Source organism: Salvelinus sp. IW2-2015, linkage group LG32, assembly GCF_002910315.2.
Source record: "Salvelinus sp. IW2-2015 linkage group LG32, ASM291031v2, whole genome shotgun sequence".
Classification (NCBI taxonomy): domain Eukaryota; kingdom Metazoa; phylum Chordata; class Actinopteri; order Salmoniformes; family Salmonidae; genus Salvelinus; species Salvelinus sp. IW2-2015.
The window spans coordinates 20,671,043-20,683,857 of NC_036871.1; the positions used below are offsets into that span (position 1 = coordinate 20,671,043).

At 38.9% G+C, this 12,815-nt stretch overlaps 1 protein-coding gene across 1 annotated transcript; it reads left to right on the forward strand.

Moving 5' to 3' along the window:
* Positions 1 to 4,416: 4,416 nt before the first annotated feature.
* Positions 4,417 to 12,530, forward strand: LOC111956761 (V-type proton ATPase 21 kDa proteolipid subunit c''). Its single transcript, XM_023977340.2, has 8 exons — positions 4,417 to 4,694; positions 5,452 to 5,500; positions 5,691 to 5,774; positions 6,375 to 6,452; positions 10,301 to 10,370; positions 11,270 to 11,321; positions 11,596 to 11,786; positions 11,932 to 12,530. Exons 1-8 carry the CDS (start codon positions 4,628 to 4,630, stop codon positions 11,956 to 11,958), a joined length of 618 nt encoding a protein of 205 aa, XP_023833108.1. The 5' UTR covers positions 4,417 to 4,627; the 3' UTR covers positions 11,959 to 12,530.
* The last annotated feature ends 285 nt before the right edge of the window (positions 12,531 to 12,815 follow it).

Here is a 12,815-nt window from a genome sequence, read left to right on the forward strand (position 1 = left end):
GAAATGTCCTGTATAAATAAAGCTTGATTTGATACCCTAACCTTAACCCTTATCCTAACCCTAACCCTAAACGTAACCATAACCCTTACTTAACCCTTACCTTAACCATTTTAAATGTAAACTTCAATGGGGTGGGGACGTCCCAAGGTTTCCAGATAGCAAGGACCCAACAAAGATGGAAGGCAGGTGGGAGGTGGCGAGATCAGGTTGGTCTATTCTTGCCAATGATAGGGCAGATATGCATGTGACCAACAGATACAACTAAGTCATTTTTCTCAAAGTTGCCGAATGCCACATGCTTCCACTTATATCAGTACATTGTAACAGCCCAGTGGCGTGTATTCATGGATGCCATGGGAAGAAAGGGTTCCCCAAAAAATTTACCAAGAAAAAAAGAAAAAAAAATGTTTTTTTTTCATTTCTCTGTGTTTCATCATTTTTCTTCAATTCGCGAGAGGCTGAATGTATTGTATCTCACCGGAGAAAGCATCTGAGGGCGCGAAACAGTGCCCATCTGTCTCTGTATGTGTAGGCCATCTATCTGACGCTGTCTGCTCCAAAAGAGTATGACATTGTTGCCACCAGTAGTATTGACTGCAAGGGAAGCAAGCGAGCATTTGGCAAAATATTTTTTTTATCTAAACCAAGATGGACCACAGCCTGTCCTTTCCAATGGGAACAAATTAGTCATGGTGGGCAGAACAAGCAAGGAGGTGGGAAGAGCCAAGCATGAGCTAGAGAGATCCTATTGGCCCGTTCTAACATGAGTTCCACTTATTTTTTTTATTTTTTTATTTTTTTTGAGTAAAAAATAATACAAATTAAATCTAAGCAGCCAATTACCTTGTTATTTTTTTCCATCTCTCATGCCATATTCCCATTGCTATAGTTATAGTTATTACATCATGTAATGAATGTAGTGCTCAGTAGAAAGTATGTTTACTGGCGAATTGTAGCTAGCCATCAAGTGATTCTATGGAAATCAAGTCCAGTCTGCTGTGGAACTCGACGTTGTGTAATACACACTCTCGTTGTACTGAACGTTGTACTGAACGGGACTACGGGACTTGGTTTGCTTTGTTTATAAATGATTTGGCAAAATAAATTAAATAGTTAAATATGATGTAATAGTTAAATACTGATGATATTATTTTGATGTCAGAAACTGAACAAGACCTGCAGAAAATGTTATTATGTGCAGTCAATTGGTGTAAAAGATGGAGACCCATGATCAACCAGACAAAAACACAGATAATGCATTTTAGAAAACCAGGTGCTAAGACAAGTGTTTTTCAGTTTTATTTTGGTGAGACATTCTTGAGTTTACAAGCATTTATAAATATTTGGGTATTTTTATTGACAAACATATTACCTTTCTATACGGAACATCTGCCCTGGCYGACTCAGCAAGTAGAGCTCTTGGGGGAGTTATAGGATAAACAAAAACACTGAAAGATATTGGTTATGTTACGTATTCCAAACTGTATCAGACATGTGTGTGTCCTGTTCTGGACTATTCAGTAGGAGTGTGAGGTGCCAAGATGTATTTTAGAAAGGAACATGTCCATAACAGAGCAGTATGTTACTTTTTGGGTGTCCACAAGTTTGCACCTATACTTGAAATAACTGGGGACATGGGCTGGAAACCCTGTGAGGTGAGATGGAAGGCGTGTATGGTGAGACTTTGGAATAGACTGTTGCCAACTGCCAGAATAGCTGGTAAAGTTTTTCAATGGGATCTATCCATAGAGACAGCCTGGACAACTGAAATGTCCGACCTTTTTCAACAGTCTGACATCTGTACAAAAAACTAATTAAGGGTAACATAGACATGATTAAAAAACAACTGATGCAATACTAAAAACAATGGAGGAGATTAATCATAAACCCAAATTGAGAATCTTTAGTTTGATTAAGGGTGAATTTGTGTGTGAGCGATATATTATGTATAACCTACCTAAAAGCAAGAGATCACTATGTGCACAGGTCAGATCAGGGATATTGTCTCTGCGTATTGAAACAGGTAAGATCAGGGATATTGCGTCTGCGTATTGAAACAGGTCGGTATTGTGGTGAAATGGAAGAGGAAAGACTATGTAACCTTTAAGAAATAGAGAATGAAACTCAGTTTATCCTCTACGATATACGCTTGCTCTTATTCCAGAAAGCACACCAGATATACACTGGCATTATGTGGATGAGTGATGAGGAGAAATGTAAGTGTTTTTTTGTCCATTGTGTATTTCCGTTTGCAGAATATTTAGATAAATCCTGGAATAAAATAAAAAGGGCTACCTATAATTAAATTGTAAAAATATTTTGCTTCCATGTGGTAAATGGCATGTGTGTATATAGATTGTGTATATGCTTGTCTCCCATACTAATCTTTTTTTTTTGCCAGTCTGGTTTCAAGTGACTTCTGTTTCTTTTTATTTCTGTATTTATTTGTCTGTCTGTCTGAATGAATGTACAGTGAGGAGAACAAGTATTTGATACACTGCCGATTTTGCAGGTTTTCCTACTTACAAAGCATGTAGAGGTCTGTAATTTTTATCATAGGTACACTTCAACTGTGAGAGACGGAATCCAGAAAATCCAGAAAATCACATTGTATGATTTTTAAGTAATTAATTTGCATTTTATTGCATGACATAAGTATTTGATACATCAGAAAAGCCGAACCTAATATTTGGTACAGAAACCTTTGTTTGCAATTACAGAGATCATACGTTTCCTGTAGTTCTTGACCAKGTTTGCACACACTGCAGCAGGGATTTTGGCCCACTCCTCCATACAGACCTTCTCCAGATCCTTCAGGTTTCGGAGCTGTTGCTGGGCAATACGGACTTTCAGCTCCCTCCAAAGATTTTCTATTGGGTTCAGGTCTGGAGACTGGCTAGGCCACTCCAGGACCTTGAGATGCTTCTTACGGAGCCACTCCTTAGTTGCCCTGGCTGTGTGTTTCGGGTCGTTGTCATGCTGGAAGACCCAGCCATGACCCATCTTCAATGCTCTTACTGAGGGAAGGAGGTTGTTGGCCAAGATCTCGCGATACATGGTCCCATCCATCCTCCCTCAATACGGTGCAGTCGTCCTGTCCCTTTGCAGAAAAGCATCCCCAAAGAATGATGTTTCCACCTCCATGCTTCACGGTTGGGATGGGTTCTTGGGGTTGTACTCATCCTTCTTCTTCCTCCAAACATGGCGAGTGGAGTTTAGACAAAAAGCTTCTATTTTTCTCATCAGACCACATGACCTTCTCCCATTCCTCCTCTGGATCATCCAGATGGTCATTGGCAAACTTCAGACGGGCCTGGACATGCGCTGGCTTGAGCAGGGGACCTTGCGTGCGTTGCAGGATTTTAATCCATGACGGGCGTAGTGTGTTACTAATGGTTTTCTTTCTGGAGGATGTTGAGTTTGAGACGTGGTCCCAGCTCTCTTAGGTCATTGACCATGTCCTGCCGTGTAGTTCTGGGCTGATCCCTCACCTTCCTCATGATCATTGATGCCCCACGAGGTGAGATCTTGCATGGAGCCCCAGACATAGGGTGATTGACCGTCATCTTGAACTTCTTCCATGTTTCGAATAATTGCGCCAACAGTTGTTGCCTTCTCACCAAGCTACTTGCCTATTGTCCTGTAGCCCATCCCAGCCTTGTGCAGGTCTACAATTTTATCCCTGATGTCCTTACACAGCTCTCTGGTCTTGGCTATTGTGGAGAGGTTGGAGTCTGTTTGATTGAGTGTGTAGACAGGTGTCTTTTATACAGGTAACGAGTTCAAACAGGTGCAGTTAATACAGGTAATGAGTGGAGAACAGGAGGGCTTCTTAAAGAAAGCCGGAATTCTTACTGGTTGGTAGGTGATCAAATACTTGTCATGCAATAAAATGCAAATTAATTACTTAAAAATCATACAATGTGATTTTCTGGATTTTTTTTATTTTTAGATTCCGTCTCACAGTTGAAGAGTACCTATGATAAAAAATTACAGACCTCTACATGCTTTGTAAGTAGGAAAACCTGCAAAATCGGCAGTGTATCAAATACTTGTTCTCCCCACTGTATATATGTATGTATATTATTTTACTGCTCTAGGGACGTAATTATTGTTTGGATAACCTTATTTACTATTAAGTATAGATTATTATAATTTTTTTCACTCTTTATGCAATGCAGAGAACACCGGAATAAGAATTAGCATTTAATTACCATAGTGAATTATTGTAATGTTTGTTTATGTGTCAATTAATCCCATAAGGGGTGGGTTGCCAATTGGCGATTTGACACGAAAATAACATTTTAATTAATTAATTTGACAAAATCGGTATCCCTTCTAGACATGGGCCAGCGGAGGCTCCTCTGAAGCTCCCGCGGCGTTGGAAAACAGGAAGTAGAATGACGTTTGTTATCACAGTCACATGCTCAAGTCAAGCTCGATCAGCTGACTGCATTCCTTCCCCTTTTTGATGGTTCGATTTTTCTTCTCCAATTGAACGATTTCGGGGGGTGATTAACATTATTTATATTATTCAGACCGTTTGGAGTCAATTGTAAACACCAACCTGAAGCTAGTGTTGTAAGATTGCCCGTAAAATATCGCGGTTTGGGTGATTGAGTGGATCATGAACGGACACGCCATTCTCTACACCGGGGTCACTTTGGCCTTCTGGAGTACTATTCTCATCGTCGGTAAGAAAACGTTGTATATTTGCTAGTTAATGTAATGGGTTTAGTTAGCTAATGATGATGGCAAAAATATACTTTATTTAATTAAAAAAGCACTCGTTTGTATTTATTGATTGTGAATGTCTTTGCTTGACAGGTACTGTGCTGACTTGCTAACTAACGTGACGTTATCCCGCTGCGCTACTAGTTAGTAGTAGATAAATTGTCTCTGCAGTGATGTGATGGCTTGTTCACATATGTCATAATGTTTCAGGATTCCTAGTTATTTAGCTTTCTAGCTTCCTTGCATTGAATGTTGTTATTGACGCTTGTGGCACTGCCGTCCAAAAACTTGTTTAGCCATTTGTTTGTAAGAATTTGACGAAATGCTTACAGGAAGTAACGTAGCTTGCTTCCTAACTAGTTAACGTTAGCTAGCAAGCGATTAACTAACTAATGTTCGACTGCATAGTATAAGGCCCTGCACTAACAGCATAACTTTACTATAGAAAACGTATATAACACAACATAGCTAAATAAATCACGCTAGCTTAGTTTCTACAGTCAGAAAAATAGGAACCTAAGCACTTCTCGTGTGACCTATCACACTTACCTTCTGACATTTCATAATTTCTCGGGCACAATTTGGTTCTGTATCTCAGTGGCTTGACATTGCATGTACTGTACAGAAACACACATACATCTACATACAGTGTACACACACATGCATAAACTCATGAAAACGTTTCCACTTTTTTTCTGCGTTGGTGATATTTTTCAGGTATCTGCTACACAATCTTCGATCTTGGATTCCGCTTTGATGTGGCATGGTTAGTATGACAGTCTCTTGTCTTAGTTAGAACAGTCGGATATATCATAGGCATAAGAATATAGGCAACAATTCTGAGTCTGGTGCTGATTACTAATAGAATTCCAGTCAGGTGGTATTTTAGAAGTCTTGACCTAGACTGATGCTTAGAATGTTTGATTTTCATTGTAAAGTGGTACTCTCTCCCTCAGGTTCTTGACAGAAACGTCGCCCTTTATGTGGGCAAACCTTGGGATTGGCTTGGCCATCTCGCTCTCTGTTGTCGGAGCAGCTTGGTGAGTATTCTTAATTTCCCTCTTTTGAGTGTTGCATCAGAAGAGATTGTCCAATATGAATAGGGAAGTTCTGAAATTAGATTTGAAAATTCAAATAGCAACTAGTGTCTTGTCCCCATCCTCTTCCCTATTTCATGCAGGCTAAATTACTACTCCTGGATGGCAGGAGTATTGTTTTAGTGTATCACTGTTTTTATGTTCTGCTTTGTCGGGTTGGTCTGATTTTTGTGATTAAATCAAATATCTTGATTTGACATTGACAATATATTGTGATGTGCTAGACTATACTCTACTTGAACTTTACAAATCAAAACTGTGCAGTTTTATTAGTTAGGCGGTATCAATATGTTAAATGATGTCTACATTTAATTAACCAAGCCTTAGTTTTTCACCAAACTAAGATTATTAAGTGAGAATGCGACTATAATATTGAAAATACATTTAAATTACACAGTCTGGAATTATCTAGTCATTAACAGCGCAAAACGATTATATCGGATATTGCAATATTTGGAGTAACATATTGTAGAAGAGGTCCCCCAGGTATCATCCAAACCTAGTTTTATGTTCATAATGAATTTTGTCCTCCTTGTTTTACAGGGGCATTTACATCACAGGTTCCAGCATCATAGGAGGTGGTGTAAAAGCACCACGGATTAAAACAAAGAATTTGGTCAGGTAAGATATTCAAAGTGAAAATGTCTCATTATGGGCCGGTTTCTCACTCCCTGATTAAGTTTACCCCTGGACTAAAATCACCATTTAAAAATGCTTTCTAGTCAAAATCTAGGCTTAATTTTTGTCTGTATTTGCGTACTGTGTATATATACATTCAAAAGTTTGGGGACACCTATTCATTACAGGGTTTTTCTTTATTTTTTACTATCTTCTACATTGTAGAATAATAGTGAAGACATCAAAACTATGAAATTACACATGATCCCCGAGTGGCGCAGCAGTTTAGTGCACTACATCTCAGTTCTAGGGGCATCACTACAGACCCTGATTCGATCCCGGGCTGTATCACAACCGGCCGTGATCGGGAGTCCCATAGGGCGGCGCACAATTGGCCCAGCGTCATCCRGGTTAGGGGAGGGTTTGGCCGGTGTAGGCCGTCATTGTAAAATAAGAATTTGTTCTTAACTGACTTGCCTAGTTAAATAAAGGTTAAAATAAAAAATATGGAATTATGTAGTCTCCACAAAAGTGATAAACAAATTCTTCAAAGTAGACACCCTTTGCCTTGACAGCTTTGCACACTTTGCATTCTCTCAACCAGCGTCATGAGGTAGTCATCTGGAATGCATTTCAATTAACAGGTGTGCCATGTTAAGTTAATTTGTGGAATTTCTTTCCTTAATGCTTTTGAGCCTGTTAATTGTGATGTGACAAGGTAGGGGTGGTATACAGAAGATAGCCCTATTTGGTTAAAGACGAAGTCCATATTATGGCAAGAACAGCTCAAACAAGCATAGAGAAACGACAGTCCATCATTAATTTAAGACAAGAAGGTCAGTCAATCCGGAAAATTTCAAGGACTTTGAAAGCTTCTTCAAGTGCTGTCGCAAAAACCATCAAGCGCTATGATGAAACTGGCTTTCATGAGCACCGCCGCAGGAAAGGAAGACCCAGAGTTACCTCTGGTACAGAGAATAGGTTAGAGTTACCAGCCTCAAATTGCAGCTCAAATAAAAGCTTCAGAGTTCAAGTAACAGACATCTCAACCTTGACTAACCGGTACCCCCACACATTGACTCTGTACCTGTACCCTCTTTATATAGCCTCGCTATTGTTATTTTACTGCTGCTCTTTAATGATTTGTTACTTTGTTCCCTTATTTTTTTTTGTTGGGGGGGGGTATATATTTTTTATTTCGTTTATTTTTTAAACTGCATTGTTGGTTAATTAAGGGCTTGTAGTAAGTAAGCATTTCACTGTAAGGTCTACCTACACCTGTTGTATTTGGTGAATGTGACATTTGATTTGATCAATTGCTCAGAGGAGACTGTGTGAATCAGGCCTTCATGGTCAAATTGCTGCAAGGAAACTACTAAAGGACTCTAGTAAGAAGAAGAGACTTGCTTGGGCCAAGAAACATGAGCAATGGACATTAGACTGGTCGAAATCTGTCCTTTGGTCTGATGTGTCCAAATTTGAGAGTTTTTATTCCAACCGCTGTGTCTTTGTGAGACACAGAGTAGGTCTACGGATGATCTCTGCATGTGTGGTTCCCACCGTGAAGCATGAAGGTGTGGGGGTGCCTTGATGGTCACACTGTCAATGATTTATTTAGAATTCAAGGCACACTTAACCAGTATGGCTACCACAGAATTCTGCAGCGATACACCATCCCATCTGGTTTACGCTTAGTGGGAATATAATTTGTTTTTTAATGGGACAATGACCCAACACACCTCCAKGCTGTGTAAGGGCTATTTGACTAAGAAGGAGAGTGATGGAGTACTGCATCAGATGAGTTGGCCTCCACAATCACCCAACCTCAACCAAATTGAGATGGTTTGGGATGAGTTGGACCGCAGAGTGAAGGAACAAGTGCTCAGCATGTGTGGGAACTCCTTCAAGACTGTTGGAAAAGCATTCCAGGTGATCCTGGTTGAGAGAATGCCAAGAGTGTGCAAAGCTGTCATGAAGGTAACGGATGGCTACTTTGAAGAATCTCAAATATATTTTGATTTGTTTAACTTTTATTTATTTTTTTACTACATGATTCCATATATGTTATTTCAGTTTTGATGTCTTCACTATTATTCTACATTTATGTATGTATGTATGTATGTATGTATGTTGAAGTCGGAAGTTTACATACACTTAGGTTGGAGTCATTAAAACTCGTTTTTCAACCTCTCCACAAATTTCTTGTTAACAAATTATAGTTTTGGCAAGTCGGTTAGGACATCTACTTTGTGCATGACACAAGTAATTTTTCCAACAATTGTTTACAGACAGATTATTTCACTTATAATTCACTGTATCATAATTCCAGTGGGTCAGAAGTTTACATACACTAAGTTGACTGTGCCTTTTAAATAGCTTTGAAAATATCAGAAAATGATGTCATGGCTTTAGAAGCTTCTGATCGACTAATTGACATCATTTGAGTCAATCGGAGGTGTACCTGTGGATGTATTTCAAGGCCTACCTTCAAACTCAGTGCCTCTTTGCTTGACATCATGGGAAAATCAAAAGAAATCAGCCAAGACCTCAGAAAGAAAATTGTAGACCACAAGTCTGGTTCATCCTTGGGAGCAATTTCCAAATGCCTGAAGGTACCATGTTCATCTGTACATACAATAGTACACAAGTATAAACACCATGGGACTACGCAGCCATCATACCGCTCAGGAAGGAGACCCGTTCTGTCTCCTAGAGATGAACGTACTTTGGTGCGAAAAGTGCAAATCAATCCCAGAACAACAGCAAAGGACCTTGTGAAGATGCTGGAGGAAACGGGTACAAAAGTGTCTATATCCACAGTAAAATGAGTCCTATATCGACATAACCTGAAATGCCACTCAGCAAGGAAGAAGTTACTGCTCCAAAACCACCATTTAAAAAAAGCCAGACTACGGTTTGCAACTGCACATGGGGTCAAAGATCATACTCTTTGGTGAAATGTCCTCTGGTCTGATGAAACAAATGGAACTGTTTGGCCATAATGACCATCGTTATGTTTGGAGGAAAAATGCGGAGGCTTGCAAGCCGAAGAACACCATCCCAACCGTGAAGCATGGGGGTGGCAGCATCATGTTGTGGGGGTGCTTTGCTGYAGGAGGGACTGGTGCACTTCACAAAATAGATGGCATCATGAGGAGGAAAATTATGTGAATATATTGAAGCAACATCTCAAGATATCAGTCAGGAAGTTAAAGGTTGGTCGCAAATGGGTCTTCCAAATGGACAATGACCCCAAGCATTCTTCCATAGTTGTCAAAATGGCTTAAGGACAACAAAGTCAAGGTATTAGAGTGGCTATCACAAAGCCCTGACCTCAATCCTAAAGTAAGTTTGTGGGCAGAACAGAAAAGGTATGTGCCAGCAAGGAGGCCTACAAACCTAACTCAGTTACGCCAGCTCTGTCTGGAGGAATGGGCCAAAATTCACCCAACTTATTGTGTGAAGCTTGTGTAAGGCTACCCAAAACGTTTGACCCAAGTTAAACAATTTAAAGGCAATGCTACCAAATACTAATTGAGTGTATGTAAACTTCTGACCCACTGGGAATGTGATGAAAGAAAKAAATAAAAGCTGAAATAAATCATTCTCTCTACTATTATTCTGACATTTTACATTCTTAAAATAAAGTGGTGATCCTAACTGACGTAAGACAGGGAATTTTTACTCAGATTAAATGTCAGGAATTGTGAAAAACTGAGTTTAAATGTATTTGGCTAAGGTGTATGTAAACTTCCGACTTCAACTGTATGTATGTTTTGTATTGATAAGACCACAGTCTTTCCCATCAATGTTTTGTGTTAWATGCTTTTGCTGTCTCGTCCTGTCCACAGCATTATCTTCTGCGAGGCCGTAGCTATATATGGGATCATCATGGCAATCGTGATAAGTAACATGGCTGAGGTAAGCATGAGAGGTGGCTTATGATATGATAATCATTTTGTGTCCTTTAACAGTGGTGGGAAAAAGTACCCAATTGTCATACTTGAGTAAAAGTAAATATTCCTTAATAGAAAATGACTCAAGTGAAAGTCACCCAGTAAAATACTGCTTGAGTAAAAGTCTTAAGGTATTTCGTTTTAAATATACTTAAATATCAAAAGTAAATGTAATTGCAAAAATATTTTCACTTATCAATTGTAAGAGAACCAGATGGTATAATTGTCTTGTTTTTAATATGTACAGATAGCCAGGGGCACACTCCAACACTCGGACATAATTTATAAATGAAGCATTTGTATTAAGTGAGTCCGCCAGATCAGAGGCGGTAGGGATGACCAGGCTTGTTCTCTTGAGTGTGTGAATTGGACCATTTTCTGTCGTGCTCAGCATTCAAGATGTAAAGAGTACTTTTGGGTGTCAGGGAAAATGTATGGAGTAAAAAGTACATAATTTTCTTTAAGAATGTAGTGAAGTAAAAGTTGTCAAATATAGAAATTGTAAAGTACAGATACCCCCCAAAAATGACTTAAGTAGTACTTTAATGTATTTTTACTTAATTAATAAGCAGTGTTGTAAAGTACTTATGACTATGGTGATATAGTATTAAGATGTCTTTATTCCAAATGGCACCCTATTCCCTATATAGTGTACTCCTTTTGGTCAGAAGTAGTGCAATGAATAGGAAATAGGGTACCATTAAGGACTGAACCTGTGGTAACTAGCCGTAGCCTCAGGAAGGGCCTTCTTGGAGAACGGCCTTGAATCTTTCTTCAGGCTTACTGATGTATGATACTGTAGTAGACGGCTCCAATTTTATTAGAGACATTCTATTTCTTTACACACCATCTTTCCCTTTATAGAGCTTTAGCGGCACTACACCAGAGACCATTGGGGCAAGGAACTACCAAGCAGGTAAGAAGAGAATTGCTGACATTGGGTGTTAATTAGCCTGTTTGGCATGACCATGAGTGACAAGGAGTTGGCATGATGGCACTAACAGACTGGCACTCAGGCTAGTTGTTGATTGGAAGTCGAACGCGTTCTTAATTTCCAATGATATAAAGGCAGGCTCAACATTTAGATGTAAAGTAGGCACATTTTGCCATTGTATTTTATCATTTGAGCTATTGAAGCCAATTTCAGGCTATAAAGTAAAGACTGTACTGATTGTGTTCTTTCCTGACAGGCTACTCCATGTTTGGTGCTGGTCTTACTGTGGGCTTCTCCAACCTCTTCTGCGGCATCTGTGTTGGCATCGTTGGGAGTGGAGCCGCCCTGGCTGATGCCCAGAACGGCAGCCTCTTCGTCAAAATCCTTATTGTGGAAATCTTCGGCAGTGCGATTGGGCTATTTGGAGTGATTGTAGCCATCTTGCAGGTAACTGACATTCTTTTGCCACAGTTTTCATCCTTTGATTGGTTGAATGGCGTAATCATTCTGTAGCTGATTGCATGAACTGAATATAGGTTTGCTTCTTCTTGTTTTTCTTATTACATAATCAAATATATGTATTTTCTTGTAGACATCGAAAGTAAAAATGGGTGACTAGAAGATGTATCCGCAAGACATAAGATCACGATGACAAGATCAATGGAAGACAAAGCTGGAGAAGCAGATGGATTGTGTAAATACATAGTAAATTATTGAAATGTCTTTTTTGTCTGCGATTGTTTTTAACCATTTGCTGAAGAGTGACATATTTGCACCATTTTGTCTTAAAGGAATGCAACCGAAAGGTTAGATTAAACTGCAGGTGTTTAAGACAAAATCCTATCCCTTTTGAATAAAATTAATGTTCGTATTACCGCAGTTGTAGGAAAAAAGTAATTCATCTCTAGCAAACCTCTTGGCATTCCCTACATACTTTTACTGTTGTACCAAATCTATTACAGTCAGTAGTAGTAGTAGGGACATTTTATTTTATTACATTTCTTTAAAGCCATATTTTGGCAATGAGGCCCTGTCTACTTCCCCAGAGTCAGATAAACTTTTCTGGAATCTGTGTTCAGTTTGAAGGAAGTTAGAGTTTCAWGAGCCATCGCAAATCTGTGAAGAGCTGTTCTGTTCATTACATGGAATTGTGAAAAATGCCTGTTAAAAAAAAAAAAAATATATATATATATATGGTTTGAAGTATTGAAATGTTTGTATGCAAAAGTCATGGTATAACAAAGCAAATTATTATATCTATGACTAATGTAATCCATAATGTTTTTCACTAGTTTCAGTTACTATATATTTATCAATGACTGGTGTAAGTAACCAGTACTATAGTAACACTAAATGAATCAAAATGTATTGATACAAAGGTGACCTAAAGAGATATTACTCTGAAATGGTAATTGTTGGTTGTTTTACATTAGTCAGCTGTCATTCATTTAATTTGTGTGGATGTATGCATACCAT

What these genes read in the sequence shown, in the direction of transcription:
- LOC111956761 (XM_023977340.2), top strand. Translation starts at nt 4,628, where the DNA reads ATGAACGGACACGCCATTCTCTACACCGGGGTCACTTTGGCCTTCTGG. An exon ending in GAGTACTATTCTCATCGTCG is followed by an intron (nt 4,695 to 5,451) that starts GTAAGAAAACGT and finishes GATATTTTTCAG; the next exon opens with GTATCTGCTACACAATCTTC. An exon ending in TGATTGTAGCCATCTTGCAG is followed by an intron (nt 11,787 to 11,931) that starts GTAACTGACATT and finishes ATTTTCTTGTAG; the next exon opens with ACATCGAAAGTAAAAATGGG.